Source organism: Mchenga conophoros, linkage group LG9 (assembly GCF_057382185.1).
Source record: "Mchenga conophoros isolate Kocher_MC1m ecotype Shallow Benthic linkage group LG9, M_conophoros_male_GT1.1, whole genome shotgun sequence".
Lineage (NCBI taxonomy): Eukaryota > Metazoa > Chordata > Actinopteri > Cichliformes > Cichlidae > Mchenga > Mchenga conophoros.
In genome coordinates, this window is record NC_140534.1 from 5030237 (window position 1) to 5049791 (window position 19555).

A 19555-nucleotide genomic window follows, 5' to 3' on the forward strand; every position below is an offset into this window, starting at 1 on the left:
GGATAGGCTCCAGCGCCCCCCGCAACCCTGGAAAGGATAAGCGGAAGCGGATGGATGGATGGATGTTGTACACAGGAACTGTGTCCTTATTCCAATAGTTGTGACAAAAGTCATGAAGAGAGCTGAAAGCAATGATAGTAAAGCATGTCGCTGCAGTGACACTTTTAATTTCAGCTTAGTGAAGCATAGTGTAAATCTTTTTTATGCTGTATTTGTGCTTTGAAACTATTTTACAGTTCTACAGTTCCTTCCTTCATTGGATAAAGTAATCGAAAAATTGTAGACAATTTGAGCACTTTCATGTGTTCTACACGCACAATTGCAGACTTTACATGTGATTAACATAGCTCTTGTCATAAACCAATGGACCGTGAAGGGGATTAGTGTTTGCATCTGAATGGGACCCCTGTCAGCTGTGGGATGTAATTAGAGTTAACAACTAAGCTTAGAACCAAAACATCTTCAAGTGGGAGTCAGTGAGCTTTGTAATTAGGAAACACTTTATAGGGTGCACTACTGTGCTTTATGTATTTTACACCCACTGTGGCCTCACTTTGTTCTTCACGAGGAGCCATATTGCTCCCGAGGGCCGCGGCTAGAGGAGACATTGGATTGGAAATGCGTGCAACATTCAAAACTCATTATCAGATATGATTAAGTTGTCCTGGCTGTAATGCATCTTGAAGAGAACAAACAAACACATCCATCATAATTGGAGATATGTCATTGAGTATCAATACACCGTCAGTTTGTAAGGGCCTTACACATGCAGCGTTCATTTCTCTATTGCATTGCCCTGAGGTTTTGTTGATATGTATTTAACAAGATGAACAATCTTATTTTAAAGTGGTTAAACAAACGTGTGAGATTCTGGCTGAACTGAAAGTGTTTAAAAAGAAGCTGAAGAAAACGCACACTAAATACAACCTCTATACTTTCAAGCTATTTTACATGCAAGGTGTCCTTGTTATTTTGAAGAGATTATGGAGGTTCAGGTTTTCAATGACAGAACACGTGTAGCAAACATAAATCTCTCTGTATACTAAAGCTTCAGAATCGAGGAAACATTCACTCGCCATGAACCCTTTGATGGTTTCTCAACCATCTGTCATCATGAGCTGAAGAAGTAGTTTTTAATTACCGCTTATTTTTGTTAGATCAGTTAAAACAAACAAACATATGATAAAAAAAAAAAACCTTTAATGATGTAGAATGCTGTGCAGCTCAATACAAGAGAATAAAATATGACCAAACAAAAAAATCTAATCAGAAATCTAAATAAATGCGGTGAAGTAAAAAAATAGCATCAAACTAAATACATGTATTTAAGTAATAAATATGGCATATACCAAAGTAACAAAGAAAACACATTTTGAAATGGATTACTACTCATTATGTGTGTAAAGTGCCTTAGTGTGTGTTCAGAGCTGTGATCGTGCTGGGCTGAAATATATTAATAATATGACGTGAGATTTGATGATGATAATAATGATGGATTGCATTTATATAGCACTTTTCTAGGCACTCAAAGCTCACATTCACACACTGGTGGAGGCAGCTACAGTTGTAGCCACAGCTGCCCTGGGACAGACTGACAGGAGCAAGGCTGCCATATTGCGCCATCGGCCCCTCTGACCATCACCAGTAGGTGAAGTGTCTTGCCCAAGGACACAACGACCGAGACTGTCCAAGCCGGGGCTCGAACCGGCAACCTTCCGGTTACAAGACGAACTCCCAACTCTTTGAGCCACGATGATGCATTAAAAGAACACATGATGGATGAAGGAAATTCTTGACTGGTTGGTCAAAGAAATAAAAAAATCAAAAATACAGGAATAATAGACAAAGACAAAGTGATAGGTCAAAGGTCAATGAATGGTCTTCGCGGGTCCCATCCACTTTGCCAGCAGGTATTTCACCCGTAGTCACCAAATATCCTTCCCTCTCTGTGCTCTGAATTGAATGACTTCCAGTGTTTATGCGGCTTAAGCTCTAAGGTAATCTTCAAACAATTTGTTTTTAACAGGTTATCCTGCTACATGGTCGAAGTCGGAAATAAATAAATATATTGTGTGAATGCAGATGATAAATACAAAGACAGTCTTTAAGTCGTTCGCTTGCTTTCAAAATAAAATGATCATCGCAGCACCTAAGTCACAGATTTGGTGCAGAGGATCATTTCCCTCATACTGGAAGAGGCTTCATGACAACAGCTCTACAGCTGAACACATACACAAAGGTTACTTTAAATAAGGAAATATCTGTGCTGGATCCATGAATCAGATCCTTTCTTCATTCAGAGCACGAGAATGATGGAGCGTGTTCAAACGAAATGAGCTCCGGATGGGACAAGGGTCAAGACAAATGTCAAGAAGACAGCAGTGTCAAGAGAAGAATTCAAGGCTTTCTCATTTTAATCTTGAAGCATTAAATATGACATCCATCCTTTGTATCAGTGACCAAGCTACAATGACTAGTTAACCTAACATGTATGTCTGTGGGAGGAAAGCATAGAGGAAACTCAGAGAACATGCCAATTCAGGGAACTGAACTTGCAGTTAAAATTAGAACCACATTCGTACTTTGTGTGATACAATTGCTAAGCTGTTGTACTGTATTTGTGCAATCTTCTTCTGCAGATGGAGTTTACCCAGTGGTTCAGGTCGTTGCTATTTACGTTTTATGTGAAATATCATAATATAATATAATCTGTGTTATGTTTTAAACATTACTCGCCCCTGAAAAATATAAATCTTTATAAAGAACTTACTCCAGATATATCTTACCAACATTTTGTAGGAATGAAATGTTACGTTGTACATGGAGACTGTAGCTACAGGGATGGTCTCTTCAAGCAAAAATAAGAAATATATAGGTTTTTTAATGACTATTCAGATGCCAGAAATCCGATCATACCTACTACAACACGTCTCTTTGCTGAGTTTGAAAAAGTCCAAATGCATTGTAAACAAATGATCATGTGTTCAACTTTTTACACAACGTTTTCTGTGTGAATTCAGTTATACAAACGATGTCATCTAATCCATCCAACACAACGATCACAAGGTGTCATACATATTCAAGACTCCTTTTTATTCTTTTGTCAGATGAATTGTATTTTTAGACAGGCATTTACTTTCAAGACAATCACATGCCTTGCGGTTCAAGCTTGAGTTTGGAGATTTGTAATGTGATGTGCAGATTTGGGTCCATTCGTGTCTTTAGTTTATCTCTATTTCTGTAGCAAGTCTGCTTGTCTTGTTAGTTACTATCTCTTTAAAGCGACAAAAAGAAATAGAATCATCGAGTCAAAAAGCCCTTTACTATATTCTCACGCTGAGCTGCATTTTGCAAATGTACAACCCCAGACATGTTACTTACATGTTACCAAAATCTCATATCCTGATATATATCGTTATATCGAACAGCCCTAGTGCAAGGGCATATTATTAGTTCCAAAGTGTGAATTCTGTTTGTGTTACACAAAACATATCCTCATGTTGCTCCATTGAATGCTTGTGTATTTCCTGTCGCTGTCATTGAAGAGACTTTTCTATCATCTCCAGTCCATGATGGATTTCTCCCTGTATCATTATTGAACGTCAGTGCAAATGGCGGCTCTACAAAGAAAGCCTTGCTCTTTCGGGTCTTTGATACATTTTCTATCCTTCTCCAGTGGTGCAGCATAGGAAATACCCTGACATTATGTCACATTGTGCACATTTAGTCAGTCATATTACGAAAGACACATTTAACACAAACAGAATGGATCGAACTCAGTCAGAGAGTGTTATTATAGCTTTTAAAGCATGAGGATATTTGAAATACAGCAAACATGTTTGAGAATTCTTCCATCATTATATATTTTTTGCTTGTTTTTTGGGAGGGGGGCAGTATTTACAGATGTACAAAAGACCAGATAAATCAAATCCAGATCATCGTATCTTCTTCCAGGAAGGAAAGAAAAATGTGCTTATTGTAGACACCAATCGATAGATCAGAAATGCTGAGCTTATGAGTCATATGCACCCCTATTTATTTTACATACAGTCGACCACTAGTCACTTTGCAAGGCACTTGTGATTAGCACAAAACAGCAAAAAGACAGGCATGTAAGATACAATGACACAATGGATGTGTCATTGTATCTTACGGATTTTCAGTCCTACCTTGGTGGGAATATTGCTCAGATGCCAGAGAGTTGAGTTGGTTCATCTGAATGTCGTGTTTTCCATGGGTGAAATGTTTTGTGTCACTAATCCACTGCAGGTTTCCTCGACGTTATAAAGACTACATTTGCATGTTGAAAGCTGTGAGGTCGGTTTTATAATCATTTAATGATCATTGATGTACAAATTATCATCACTGTTGATCAATAGCCATGAAGACTATTCACAGAGAGTTGTGCTGTGGCTCCAGTTACAGTATTATGGTGAGCAATATATCCTTTGGACCCTTACACAGTTCAGATATTCCTCTTCCAAGTAAATTACGTGATTCCTCGCTCAAACCAGTGTTGCTTCCTGTCCAGGATTTGCGTATCCTCATCACTGTTAGTGTGGCCATGAGACTGTAGACGCACAGTCCTGGACTGGTGAGGTAACTCTTCTCTGTTGTGCCATCCACTTAGTCAGAGGATGTTTTATCTGATGTATAATTCACAGCAGTCACCTTAGCACTTCCATATACACTATATTACTGTGTTTGTGGCAGGGACCCAATCATTAGTGTGGACCAATCTTTGATGTAGCATGTTTTGGGGTTGAAAAGCCACAGAGTCACAGTGTTTAGTGAGCTTCAACCTCAGTTGTTCCAATACTCCTGACACATAAGGGATCGTTAAAGGTGTTCGCGTAGGCGTCGGAAGAAGTCAGTTGTATGCAGTAGTGAAGCTGTGGCTCGAAAGTAGATCGGGTCCTCTACTAGTCCAGTCCACATGTGTACTGATGCATCCACTGGTGTAAAAGTAAAATGTCTTGAATGCAGCTTGTGTTGTGAAAATGCTTTGTGACAAAAAAAATGCTATATTAATATTTATTTACCATTTTTACAATGTCTGCTGATGAAGAAGCAAGCAGGAAAAATGAAGTTCGTAAGCTGCATCAATAAACTGTAAAGGTGCTTTTGAGCACACACAACATCCATCCCAGAAAAAAACAAAATACTAGAATTATACACAGTAAAACTTAAGCATGCCTTATTTGGAATAGCTATACCACAAATTATTTATTACATAATCCAATAAAAGTGCAAAAAGCACCAACAGCACACACACTGTGTCAATTTAGCTAAGGCTAGGTATGTCAGAGAGCTAGCATGTACAGATGCTTTCACATATTTAGTTTCACTTTTTGTTGATTTTCACTTACAGTGGTGACAAGTTCTGCCTATTCAGAACTTATCACCAGTGCACATTTAATAACAAGAATGCTAAATGTTGCTTAACTTGGGACTGTAGTTCAGCTTGCACCAACAGCATACTTGACTACTTTTTCAGGTGGGGAGAGCTATTGTTTTACATGAAGTTTAACTAGTTTTGAACAGTCTTGAAGTAATTATGAGGTAATTATTAGCATAATGACTTAGCAAGAGTGACATTCCCTGCTGATTAAGAAAAGTGGCTTTACTCATAAGAGTGACTGGATATACATCACAGAAGCATTTAGGTGATATGTTGTACTTTAATGTCATATATAAAGATCGGTTTAGGGCTATTTTTCTGTGTATTTCAATACTACTTCTAAGCTGTAGTTATAAATTGCAGACTGGTTATGAGAGGCTTTTCCCCACAGCATGTGGTATAGCCTGAGATTAAAGGGTTTAATATGTCATATGAAGTCCACGACCTGAGTTTAACCTTCTTAGATTGTTTGTGTTTGTAAAGCTTATGATTGCTGGGTAAACTCATTTAATATTTTGTTGCCTGAATATGTTTTCTTTGCGGGTGCATGTCTATCATGCAGGGTCAGGGCTCTAAAATGAGATATTGTCCCATCATAGTAAGAGGTGCAATGCAATCACAGCCGCAGCGATGGGTGGGCTAGTCTGTATTTCGCTTTAAATGATGACCATTTTTCTTCATGTGACATTAATTTAGTTTCAAAAAGTCAATGAAGCTTCTTTGATGCACAATAATTGCAGAGCACATTTTACAAGAAGTCAATTTGAGATTTGCATGAAGAATGGCAGAGTGTCATGGTGGAAGGGTTTTGCAATAAAAAGACAAGCGATTGAAATTGAGATACTCGTGAATGACCGCGGCTTTGGCTCAGAAGGCACCCATGTGAAAGAAATGAAATATAAATGGGAAAATAATTGAGGTTTATCCCGACAGTGTCAGGGAAAACTTTTGCATTGCTGTCAGGCTGGAAACTTACTTCAGAGAACATCTGTCAGGTAGACATTCAGATAAGTTGAAACAGTTAAAGGCAGCACAGATAGTTAATCTCTTTGAAAGGTTTCCTTTTATTTGACATGCACAGCAACATCTTAGTGCCAGACAAATGTCTTTTTACAGCAGGTGATAAATGCAGGGATTCTGAATTGATATTGGACATTAATTATGTCACAATTACTTAATTGCACTTGTACAGCACTGGGTGACTAATGGGTTCACGCTCATAAAGTAAGTCAGTTTGGATAAAATATTTCAAAATATCTGAAAGATGGGGTGAACCCAGACATAGATTTTTCTTAATATGTGAACAAGGACAGCACATTCAGTTGACCAAGAGTCAGTGCAGAGATGTATTGTCCTGAAAACAAATAAAAAAGATGCATAAAAAGATTTTTGTCATTTCTTTTATTCTCCCAAACAAAGTCAAAGAAGATGGTTCTGTTTTCTGTGATCAGTCTTTGGATTGTGATGCTGTCTTCTTACGATGTTACACAGTTTATATAAAGCCAAACATGCATGCAATTCTCTAATCCTGATGAAATTCTGTAGCAGTACATGTTCACATCTGTGGCTTTGTTCAAAGTGTTTTTGTACATTTAAAAAAAAGAATCCTTTGAAATGCATTATTGGTTCTACATAAATATAATATATGAGCTCATATTTACAATACCAGAGACCATGGGAAGTCCTTGTATTCTGCAAGAAGTAGCAGTGAAAGCCAAAATAACCATTAGTGATATATATATATATTTATAATAGTCACAATGTTTACCTTGTGAGATTTGTCAGTGCCATATAACAACGTTTTTTTACATATCTGTTTAAAGTGGCTGTTTGCACATTATTGAAACTGCAGACATTAAGGTGCTATTCATCATATCTCAATGTGCCAAGAACACAAAATCTGAAATCCTTTTAAAATTATTTATTTATTTTTACATAGTTCAGTGTGGAGGGAAAGGTGTCTGTAAGAACTGGTATTACCAATCAAGCTAGACTGACTCATGTACAGATGAGGACAAAATTATTAGGCTAACTATGAAATTTTACGTTTTTGTCAAAATGTCTCCATTTGCAAGTGATTTTCCACATAATATTTCTAAAAATGCTAGTTTTCTTAGCATAACAATAACAGAATTATTTTAAAAATAGAGAAATGACATGGTTCAGTATTATTAGTCCTCTGAAACACTGGCCTTTTGAATTTAGCCATAGCAGAAACCCCTGCTGTATAATTGTGCTTTCACTGTGTAATACTTCAAGCTCGTAAAGTCAAGTTAAAACTGTAAGTTAACTTTCAATTTAAAATGTTGGCAAGGGTTTGACATGTCAAGTGACAAAACCTCATGCCAAAACCAGACAAATCAGTTTAGACATGAGAAAAAAAGAATCGTTGATATGCGCTAAGAAGGAGATGGATACACAAAGTTATCACAGCATTTCCAAGTGTCAAGAACTGAAGTGATGAGTATCACTGATAAATTCAAAGAATGCCACAGAGTACAGAACAAGCTTGGAAGAGAGAGGATGTGAATAACTGGTAAAGAACTACCTCTAGAAGACCAAAGTGATTGTTACCGAGTGGCCTCAGTTTACTTTCTGTAAACTGAAGGTGCAGATTAATACCAAAGACCCATCAAATTTGGAGTTTGGGAGATTCACCAAAGGACTATGGGTGGAACTGCTCAGCAGACCTGTGAAACCCTTTAAAATTACAATAACTGACTGAAGAATGAAGCAAAAAGGGTCCACCATTGACTATTAGCCTCAGAAGGGCTCGTAAGTTTGACCTTGGTAGTGTTTGGTTTTGGGTAAATAACTTTGTTTCTGTGTGCAAAGTACAGTAATGTAGAAACTAGGATGTTTGGAAAAGCTGTGTAAAAAAATTCCTCTTTTTAAAAACACCTGTGGCTCTGCTTTCTGTGATTAGTATTCGGACTTGTGATGACGCAGAATCGAACTGGTCTGATTTGACCAGATGTCTAATCTAGATAGACTGATGCTTCAGTGGTGCTTTTCTATCCCAACTGAGCTCTCACGGCACATTATTCAATTCTTTTAAAAACTTTCTGTCAAGCTTATTCTTTAACAGATTCTGGCAATTTGGCTTCAACATCCTACACAAACCAAGATGCTCAAGGTCTAATCAGCAAACAGACTAGGGCAGCTGGGAGTTAAATCACCAACCTTCCAATTGGTCAACCCAATGAGCCACAGCCACTCCAAGTTTACAGCACCTTGTAGTCTCAAACAACCTCCCATTCAGGCAGTAAAGAGCCCCAAACTTGGCTTCCAAGATCTGACATAGAGGCGTGCTCAGAGTAGTATGGCTGTAAGGCATATGGTGGCTTCTGATCAGAAATTGAGCATTCAGTCTGTTGTGGCTTGTCACACATGCTGTTGACCTCTTACATCCACAAGCAAGGGAGTGCTTTCAATAGATCATCACCAGAGAGCGATAAGACAAACCCAAACACTGTCTGCCAGCAAACAGGGAGACTCTAAGACTCTGCACTTAAGATAAGATGAGACTACACAGAATTAATGGTGGATAGACTCAAAGTAAATTATAATGTCACCATTGAACTACTGATTGACAACACCTGAAGAAGAAGGTTATAATGTGAACAAAAGGAACCTTATGTAAAGCTCTATTCAGAACCATGATTAAATTGTTGACTCAGTTCTGTGGCTATTTAATAGGTAACTTTAGCTGTTGCCTTGAAAGCTGAAGCTAATTTTGCTAGCATGCAGGTGTGTAATGTATTTTACCATGATTGTGTTATATGTGGGCTTTGCCTGGGAAAACAGCTGCATAGTTTCTTATCTTATTGGGAAAATATGAAATTTAAAGAACTGTTCAGTATCTGTAAATTCACAGTTAATTTGGATTATAAAGTGCTTCACCCTTAGTGGTTTTCCTCAGTTAGCCAAAGAAGAATAAAGATTGATAAAGATAATGTCAAAATCAAAAAACTGAAGTAGGCTGATTTCATAGACTTCATTATCAGTAGTTAAAGATGTTATTGCAGAAAGCTTTGATCAATCAGAACAGAATATTGCAAATGATGATAAAGATACTAATTTTTAGGTCTTCCTAATGTCAGTGCTGCAAAGCTTGAGCTCCAAAAGAAAATGTTTCATATGGTATGTCTTTTCAACTCCTGCACCTGGGTAAAAACCTCACAGTTGTCAAAATCTACTCATCCTAATCTGTGGCTTTCCTATTTACAGAGGATAAGACTGATCACACTGTCAGACTTATTGCTAATTTATATCTGATGATTATACTGTGTGTGGATGTTAAACAGTTCAAACGAGGCAAGAGGAATGAAGGCAGTCAGGAACAGTTTATTAGCTTTAACTTTAGAAACCATCAGAAGAAAAGCCGCACGAGACGCTGTGTGAATGTTTATCCTTTCATTTTTCGTTCCATCGCTTCTGTTTGGTTTGGTTTAAACAAAAAAGAGCTGAGCACCAAAAGAGGTGAGGTTTCAAAAAAGACTGTGGCTTGAGTTAAAATTTTACATTTTGAAAACTTGATTTTCTGGGTTGGTGTTTAATGCTTGGCCCTGCCACATGCCAGAGTGTCCTCGGCTGTGAATTTCAAGTGTCTCTGGATGGCTGGTAACAACATGCCATGATTTATCTACTGTGTATGAGAACAGGTGAATATGAAATGCATTGTAAACATTTTTTTAGAACTGTGTAAAGGTCAAAAGTCACTTTATAAACATAGCTCTGCTAGAAGCAAGTGGTGTTGTTATTAGTGTGTGCTCAAATATGGGACTTTGCAGGAGTGCTGGACTTTTTCATATTTTAAGTAGCCAGTTATCAGACATTTTTAATCTACTGGCCCCCATATTTCACATATTTTAATTTTGATCATAAGAAAGGCCAGTGAAAATTTCCAGGTTTTATCTTTAATAGTTTTTGAGATATTCATGTTTAAACACTGCTTCAGGTTTCAGTGTGTGAAAAATGGCTTGAAACGTCATAAAATTATTTGAAGTATATGAAGCTAAAATTTCATAGCAATCATTTTATGTCCACACTTTGTGACATAGATTTTTATGCAGAGATGGATGAGCTAAAAGCCCATGTTTATTTGAAATTAATTGAAGCTAGTCTTTCAGCACTGATACGTTTCCCGATGTGCAAGTTGCCAATTCCATAGTGCCATACTATCAGAGACGCAGAGTCTTAAACGAACCCCTGATAAAAAGTTGGGTGATCACTGTACTTATTAGTTTGAAGGATGCAGTGTCCACGTGTTCAGCAGAGGTGAGTGGATGACAAAGGCAGAATGATGAAAAACAGGGCTGAGACAAGACAGACAGGACATGGAAATTTGCTGATGAGTGGTTAGGCTGGTAGCTAATATTGGACATTAAGTAATAATTCTAGAAAGCGGAACAATGAGAATATGGATATCTCCAACAAGGGATACAAATTAAAACAAGGAAGAAGTGATTTTACATTACATAGTTACAGAATTCAACTTTGAGTCTATTATCCCTACAGGAGATTCCACGATCAAATATTGGAGAAGTCATTAAATCATTCTTCATCCACCATGTTTCCTGAACACAGCAGCCTCCCTGGTATGGCAGAGCAGAGCCTTTTTCTTCTGCTCACAGTCTGACTTGATCTTCCTCAGGTGACATATATAGACTGCACACGCAGCCCATATAACCACCGTTATAGTGGTTTGTAAAAAGCAGGGGCTGAAATTGATGACTTGAACCAGTCCCAACATTGAGGCTGAGGACAATTAATCGTGCCTCGTTGTTAAAGACATCTTCTTGTTACAATAGAGCATGCCAAGTCTATCTGTGAAGTCACAATGTAGGAGCCGTGCATACATGCAGGCAGAGAAAGCTATGGCTCCTAATTCTTCTCATTAATCACCTGTCTACTGCACATCCTCTAGAGAAAAGCGCCCTGGTTCCTCTGAGGTAATTACAGCACTTGAAGGAACGCTCTCTGCAGCAAATGCTTATAAGTAGCCATCTTATCCCTCAGTCCTCCTGCCCTTCATTTTTTGTCTGAACCGTGGAGCCAATAGCTTCTATGTCCTCTGGAGAAACTCATTCTGTATTGTGCAGCTCTTGCTCCTCCTCAGCTTTGTAGTCAGCAGGCTTTTCTTTTTTTATTTGCTTCTTTTTTTTTCCAGGCACGCATCCATTTGGCATCCGATGTGGGATAAATAAATTATAGCCTCTAAAATCAATGCTCAGTCCATGATGTAGGCTGTAGGCTTAGTGCTTGCCACCATGCTAGAATTATGCTCAAACAGAGGCATTTTGTAAGCCCAGGAGCCACACTGCTGTTCACTGTTTTTTGTGCCATTGTGAAAAGTTATTCTCGGCTGTCTGACATTTTATTATTCGTCATAAGTTTTCCTAGGCGGTATTACTTTTCACTGCAGAAGCTGATAGAGGTTTTGAGGTGTGATTTGTCTCAGGAAGCTGTTCATTTGTTACACATCATCCTCGTTTGAACCGCTTTTGTTTTCTTTTCCCACTAAATTCACATCTGGAGCATCTGGAAGCTGTCTTTAATTTCTCCACAGAAGCACTCAGAAAATCTAAAAATAAATCAGAAACCGTGGCAAGAGTGGCATTTACTTTTAAAGACAGAACAGTAGCGATGCAGTCACTCAGTCCGTACGCTGTGTGTTGATGTGGTTTTGAAAGATTTATAGCCTTCGGTGCATAGATCATGCCGTCTCTCAAGGTTGTCGTAGGACTGTCAGAGTTGGTTTTAGGGTTTCTGACACTGGACTCGCATAAAATGTATCTCTAAACATGTCCTGAAAGTGGCAGGTTTCTATACTTTGCTCATGCTCCCTTTCTCTTTCTCTGCATTTCCAGATGGAGATGATACAAGAGCCCGATCCTGATGACGAGGGGACGAAAATAAGTGTAAGTACAAGAACACATCACGTAGGCCATTGCTTCTCGGCCATGTGCCGCCGTGACCAAAGTTGGCAGTGTTTCATTCCGAGCAAACACAACAGCAGCTGATTTTCTCGAATAATACACCTTCAACCAGAGAAAGGAGCTAATCAGTGAAATCAGTGGCAGTGTATTATTACTGTCAAAGTGGTTCCCTCCCTGCGCTCATGCTCCACCAACTATTCCGCCCCTTTTCCTGACACTCTGTATGCGCCTTCTGTGCCCAGTGCACCACACAGCCTTCCTCTAAATGACCTCATTGGAGCCCTCAGACACTCAGGCAGGCATGTGTAATGGAAAGTGACAGATTTACGATCAAGCGAAGTTTGTAGATGCTGGTTTCTTAGAAATTGGGTCAGTGATTTTCTGTGTTATACACGGTCCTTGCCTGTATGACAGTCTTCTAGCAGAAGACGAGTATTTAAATATTCTTTCATTTCAGTAATTAATGTGTTATTATTAAAGGGAACTTATTATGTCTCTTCTTACATTCTGTCATATACATACTCTGAAGTATGTGTGTGCTCTTATGTGTAGTGGTTAATACTTATGGTAGAAGTTGGCAAAGTGTCAAATTATGGGGTCATTTTATGTGAAAGTGAGTCAAAAGCTCAGGCATCCAAGTGGCCTGTTTAAGAAGCAGCCAATCAGAGAAAAAGGTACTCAAATTATGAGTCTCAAATTGAGAACTGGAATACAAAAAAAGTCTCAAACAAGAAGGTTGAGCCAGTATAACTACACAGAGAATCTGTGACCCGAACATGTTATGTTTCCCCATACAGTGTCAGTGTTAGTAAGTATATTTGAAGTTTTGTTAATGTCTGCTGACTGCATGCAAGTATACATTTGCGTCCTGTGAAAAGGTGTCATGGCCGACAATTTTGATTGTTAATATTTAGCGCAGGCACAGCTTCTGAAGCAAAACTGCCACAATAACATTTCTAAAATACCCAATTAAGCTGATTGTAGCATAAGACTGAGTTTGTGTCATTCTTAAAATAAAACAGCAACACAAAAACAGCGATACCATCCTGTTCATCCCTGTACTGGGACTGAAGCATAGAAATGTAGCAACAGATGTAGCAGTGTTGTTCTTTTTTCTGTTGCAGTGCTTTTAGAACAGATTGGTTGTAGGGATGGCATTTAGTCTTTGATTTACCTTTTTGTTAGCACTGAAGTAAAAATGTCATCTTTTTCCCAGAGGCTATTTTCCATTGTGACGTTCTCCCTAAAGCCAACAAAGAAACATACTCTATCCCATCTATACAAATGATGTCCAGTCCCATAATGAACTTGACAGTGTTTTTTTTTTCTTTGTGATAATGTCATGTGAATCAGAAGATGGAAAATTTACATGTGCCTGCACAAAGCTCTACGCTTTTACCAGCATATAAAACCACTTCTCTTAGATGCCACCAAAATTGTTTTTCATCAACATAAAAACGTTTTTCATTAAACTCAGTCTGCAAAATCACAAAATGTTCATACTGAAAGTGTGTGTACTCGTCCATGTTAACCATGAATTGAAACACGGACCACAGTATACTGATGTTTTCAATATTTAACCAAGAAAAAAGCTTTTACCTTAATCCTAATCTGAAGTGCTTTTTTGTCTTGATTGAGAGAACATAGCGATATGTCTGTCCTTTAAAAGTATATAAAAATTATACGTCAGTATAAGGAGAAAGAGGGTTGTGAAATGAGCCGAGCAAGAATCTGCCTGTCATGTGTGCCACCCATACGACTAGTTGAACTGCCGTGATTAACGCGCTTGGCTGACTTTGCTGCCCTGCTCTCAGAGCCGTACAGAATCACTCCTTCACCCCTTATTAACAAATGCACATTTGTGGGTTTTAGAGTGGTTCGTAGACTTGACAGATGTTTTCGTCCTTGGCGCTTAATTATTTACCATCAACCTTAGGAAAATGGATGGTCGTGAAATAAAGCGTACTGTCAAACAAATCAGTTTGTTTGACAGAATGGGTACAAAAATAAACTATATAAAAAAAGTACAGTTTATTAGAATAAATGACACTGAATTTGTGATTTTATTTTTTTAATCTTATTATTTCCACATTCGAAAAGTAAAATTAGGATATGTTCATGTCAAATTTTGGGGAAAACCCAGAGTGTGAGAGTTATGTGTTGTGCAAGCAACTTGTGGTATTCATCATGCCATCAAATGTTGTGACAGTCTTTTTTAATTACTCTAACAGACTGTGAAAGTCCAGGGCAATGACATCTCACACAAGCTGCAGATCTCCAGAGTCAGCAAGAACGATGAAGGTCTATACGAGTGCCGTGTGACACGAGCTAACTACGGAGAGATTGTGGAGTACAAGGCCCAAGCCTGGTTGAAGGTCAACGCCACGTCCAGGCCCCAACGACCACTGCCACCTCCTGAGAAGAACTCCCTACGGCACCTGAAAAACAAGAAGCCAAGAAAGTCCAGCTCATCACTGGGGCAGGACATGAGTTCAGACCAGAGGGTGGTCTCAACTTCCACCTCTCACACATCCTCCAATACAGCTAAACACAACCCCGGCTCAGGTAAGGCCCACAGGGAGCGTTACATAAAAAACTGTGGAACACACAAAAAACCCTCCCATCACTTATGTTTTCACTACCACCATGAAATCCTGATTTGCAATGCTCTTGACACATTTGTGAGTCACCTACTTTGCTTAAAAAGTCTGCTTGGTTAAAATTCAAGATTACCAAGGATAGAACTTAGAATGAGGTTATTCAGCAACTGAGCTTACAATCGACTTCAGTTTTAAGAACTAACGTGCTCTCAGTGAAGTAGGAAAAACACCAGCACAGCTGTAATAGCTCAACATGACTACTAAAACTACATGACTTAAAATACTGTATGTGTGCCAACTAAAAATACACCATTGATTACTATGAGCCTTTTCACAAAGCTGCTAGCTTCCCCTGAAGGCTAAAGACTGACAACATTTGCAGCATTAACGCCTGCTTGAGAAATCCAAATTCATCTAAGCAAATATTTAGCATTATGTGTCTACTTTGGTGAATTCAGAGGAAGCAATTAAAGCTTCTCTTTTGCTCCACAAAAGTGACATGATTGGTTTGAATGAACTGAATTGGTAGATACTAAGCTAATGAATTGACTAGCATAATAGCTAATTATTAGCAAAACTTTGTTAGCAGTCAGTTGTCTAGCTCCAATGTTTTTAATGCACAAAATTGTGCAAAAGGCCATGGCAAAGTAAAAAGAAGAAGAAAAAAACATACACAAACTCACTGTACTGCAGAAGACCAGTGTTTTAAATTTTCATATTTTTAGTAAGCACGTATTGAAGCAGAGTGTGATTTATTTAATCTCATGTAGCATGTTATATTTGTCTTTTCTCAGTAGCCAGCTACAAGTCAATCACCTCCCTCTAACATCCCCAAAATGTTGCTTTAGGCTTTTAACTAATTCTAGGAGATAAGAACACTTTCTACTCTTGCATTCTTTTCAGTGAACACCTGTAAGTTTTCAAAATCATTTAAAGACTTTACTGTTAATGTCTAAGGCACTATATAACCCAGCCCCCAGCTGTGTTTAAGAAATGTTCATAAGCAGCCTAAAGTCTCCAGGCAGGACTCCTTGGGGGTCTCCACCTCCCCACACACACACCTTCTTACAGAGTGTCTCCTCGCTGTAGGCTCCAAGCTGCAGGCTCTGTGACTACACAGCTTAGTGTCACAGGCCAGCCAAAGCTGTATTGAATTCTTTTACAGATTTATTATAGTCACTGCAATATCAGTTAATTGTTATAATCATTCCAACATATAGCATTTCATGTTTTTTTACATCCTCACCAGCCCATAGCGATATAAAACACAAACACAGAGACAACATTAGGGCTAATCACAACATATAGTTTCACCATAATTAATTTTTTACCCACAAAAAGATTCGCCATTGAACTGCATAATGCTGGATATTTTAAAAGATGCTTAAATGTTATTATAATGCTACATAAACCAGCTCGAAATTACAATTACTTTCATTTAGGTGTAATATAATATTATGGCTAAGAATATCAACTCTACCTCTTTTCTTTAAGTATAGTGACGCTGAAAATCTTTGTGTACCATGTCATGCCTAAACATCTGCATTGAGCTCCCGGAGAATAGTGATGTTGAGGTCAGCTGAGTTTCCACTGAAGCAGTTAGACAAAAGTGAAGAAAACCCAAGTGAGAGTAAGAGATAACACACAGCAGCCAATCACAGCCAATAGAATTTCTCTTCAGTCACCTCTGTTGCTGAAATTTTATAGATTGTAAATAATTTACACTTCTGAGTAAGGGTTGATAAAAGTCAGCCAGATATTTCATCCAGCATATCCCATTAGACATGCCAACCACAGGTGAACCTAATCAAAAGAAGATTTCTGGCTCTGTCGATCAGCTGGACACCAGCCGCCAACCATGACATGTTAGTGAGAGGGAGAGAAGGTAGGCGACCCAAAAAGCAGTCTCTCATAGCGTATCACTATATATAACCACCTATTAACCCTGCCTGTTTGTTGCTGACCAAAAGAGGATGGTTACCTGAGCAAACCTACCTGTTAAGTTGCTTTGAGTGTCTTTTTAGGGTTTTTTCTGGTAGAGTTTACTTAAAAAAGGCTTTAACAAAATGATTGTGATATTAAATCAGCATATTTTGCACGGGTGTTGATTTATCATTTTCACTTCAGTGTGTACAATCGAGGAAACTCATACGTCACCATTGAAACCGCAGGCGCCTCTGTAGTAACCTCCTCTCAATTTTCCCTCATGTGGTTTTATATTAATTTTCTCTCTCTCTTTTTTTTTGACTATCCGACTATGTTATAATTGCGCTGCTCCTCATCTCTAAATGCCAATCATTTCTCCACTGGGCAGACATTTCAAACACAAAGTGGACCCTGCTCTGGGCTCAGATAGCCCTCTGCACCGTGTAGCGAAACACAGAAAGATATTACTTGCCACTGAATAGAGGTAAAAAGTTGAATAATCCCCAGGGCTGCAGAGCCTGAGATTATGAGGCAGCCAAATTATGCTGACAACTGTGTTGCAGTGAGTCCTCTGTGTGGTGTGTCTGACACTGATAAATGCCTCTCTGTGGCTGCTCAGGCAGCCTTAGCCCCCTTCTCTGAGCGGCAGAGAGGTGGTACAGCTGAGGGCGACAGAGTTCTATTACAGCCACGCTCAGGTTTGAGGCAGATGAGCCACAATAGGCAAATGGGCTGAGATGAAATTAAACCTGGGAGAGTGCAGATATTTTCCTTTTCCGCATTGCTGCATCTGTAAACAATGAGGCGCTTTCCAGATGGGAAAATGGGACTGAGGCTGGTGGAGCGGCGGCAGTAGCAGAGTGGTTTGTTCACAGCTACTCCCCACCAGTGTGTCAGCTGTTGTTAGATCACAACTCGGCCTCCATCGTTCCTGGCAGTGTTGTTCTGTCAAAGCTCAGAGGTGACCGGAGCAGGGGAAAAAAGGAAAGAAAAATGTCCCCCAAGCCAGACTTGTCCCTCTGCCCCTGAGGCCAGCCTTGTTCCCGCACGGAGGTAAAAACAAATATGGACTCAGTTTGATTGCATAAGCATTCATCCAAAAAAAAGAGAAAAAAAATCACTGACCTTGTTTTAAAGAACTACCATATTTTTTTAAACTGCCTCAACTGCGTATGTCTAAGGAAAGAACACCAGTGAGTCATCATTCCAGTAGGTGGTTGGGAACAGCACGACTGCTGTTCGTGGCTGCATTTCTATTGCTCAGGCACTCACATGCAATGGCAGTGTGTCGCTTCAGGTTCATTAATCTAATGTGGGTTCTTCCTTACTTGTCTTGTGGGTGCATCTAAATCTGTCTGCTATGTGTGAATGCTCAGCAGGAGGCAAAGCCCGGTCCTGAGCACCACTGAAAATTCACGGTGGATGAATGTAAACGTATTTGTTTTAAATGATACTTCAGCTGTGGCATTTTCAATTTTCAGCTACAGCTTTGTTATTTTCTGCATTGAAAGGGCTTATACTGACATCTACTGATTTGTTAAAACCAAAGTAAGGGTGCTGGGTGGGATGTGATCGTACATGCATATATTAGGATTGCAAGTGGTCCATAAAGGACAGCTATACTGGCCTCAGTCTGGATCAAACCTGATGGACTACACACAGCCCAGTTTTCTAGTTAAAGTCGTTGCTTCAGTGCAGAAATGTTTCTTGCAGTGTGTGTTCCTCAGTACCAAGTTTGTTCCCACATACTTGCTGGTTCCTACTTGAATCTGGAGCCCAGTCTTCTGAGGATGGACTTATATCTGAAGTTGAAATGAAGAATTTTCAACTGGAGCACTTGTTCCTGTTGGAGCACAGTGACACAACAGTCCAAGATGGCAACAGTGCACCAACAACATTAGCAAACTAAAACTTTCATTCTGTATTACTACTGTTACAATGTGACTCGTTAAACAAGCCACACCTACAACAATGACTGGGTTCTATTCATGAGTTTGGTTGCTTCCTTTTTTTGTGCAGTGCAACAAAGTAGTCACCCCAAGAGTGATGTCACTCTCAACTGGAACAGCCAGATAAATGAAATGCATCAACAGCACACAGTGTATATGGAAACTGCATGGATGAGGATAGTTCACAAACGAATGCCGTTGTTGTCTGTGTAACTCAAACTTAACATATTCACACATTTCATAATGATCATCACAGGGTTTAAAATTGATCAGTTTTCAAGGTTTTATTTGGTACCTGGTGCGCCTTTACTATACTACAGAATTAACAGAGGGTGAAGGATGGTCACAGATGGCACAGAGTGGCGAATCCTTCCAGACATTTGCTTGTTACATCCAGAGAAATATGATCATGAATACGAATGAATATGAATATGGCCATTCTTTCCTTTGAGGTAAATTGTTGCCTCACCTTTCCGGTAATTTTCATCTTCATTTCTGTTTACAATTAAAAGCCTTTACATTCTATTGTTTCTTTGAAGTTACACGTTCTTAAGGCATTTCTTGTGGTACCAAATTGTTAGTAATAAATAACTGTATCCGTGCTTTCTTTGAAACTCCAAAGTGTAACTGTACCAAGTTTGATCCAGGCCTGGGTGTTGTTGCCAGTTTTTTCTTTTTTTAATAATAAAAAGCACATAATACACCTAATAGTCTACGCTCCTTTAAAATTCTCTGGCA

The 19555-nt window shown here is 38.9% G+C and overlaps 1 protein-coding gene across 1 annotated transcript in view; it reads left to right on the plus strand.

Annotated features, from left to right (window-relative positions):
* Window positions 1-19555, plus strand: part of vstm2a (V-set and transmembrane domain containing 2A) — a 113810-nt gene that overhangs the window by 74930 nt on the left and 19325 nt on the right. The window contains exons 3-4 of the mRNA XM_085286192.1: window positions 12274-12324; window positions 14574-14907. Coding sequence (XP_085142318.1) covers window positions 12274-12324; window positions 14574-14907 — 385 coding nt within the window. The remainder of the gene's footprint in view (window positions 1-12273; window positions 12325-14573; window positions 14908-19555) is intronic.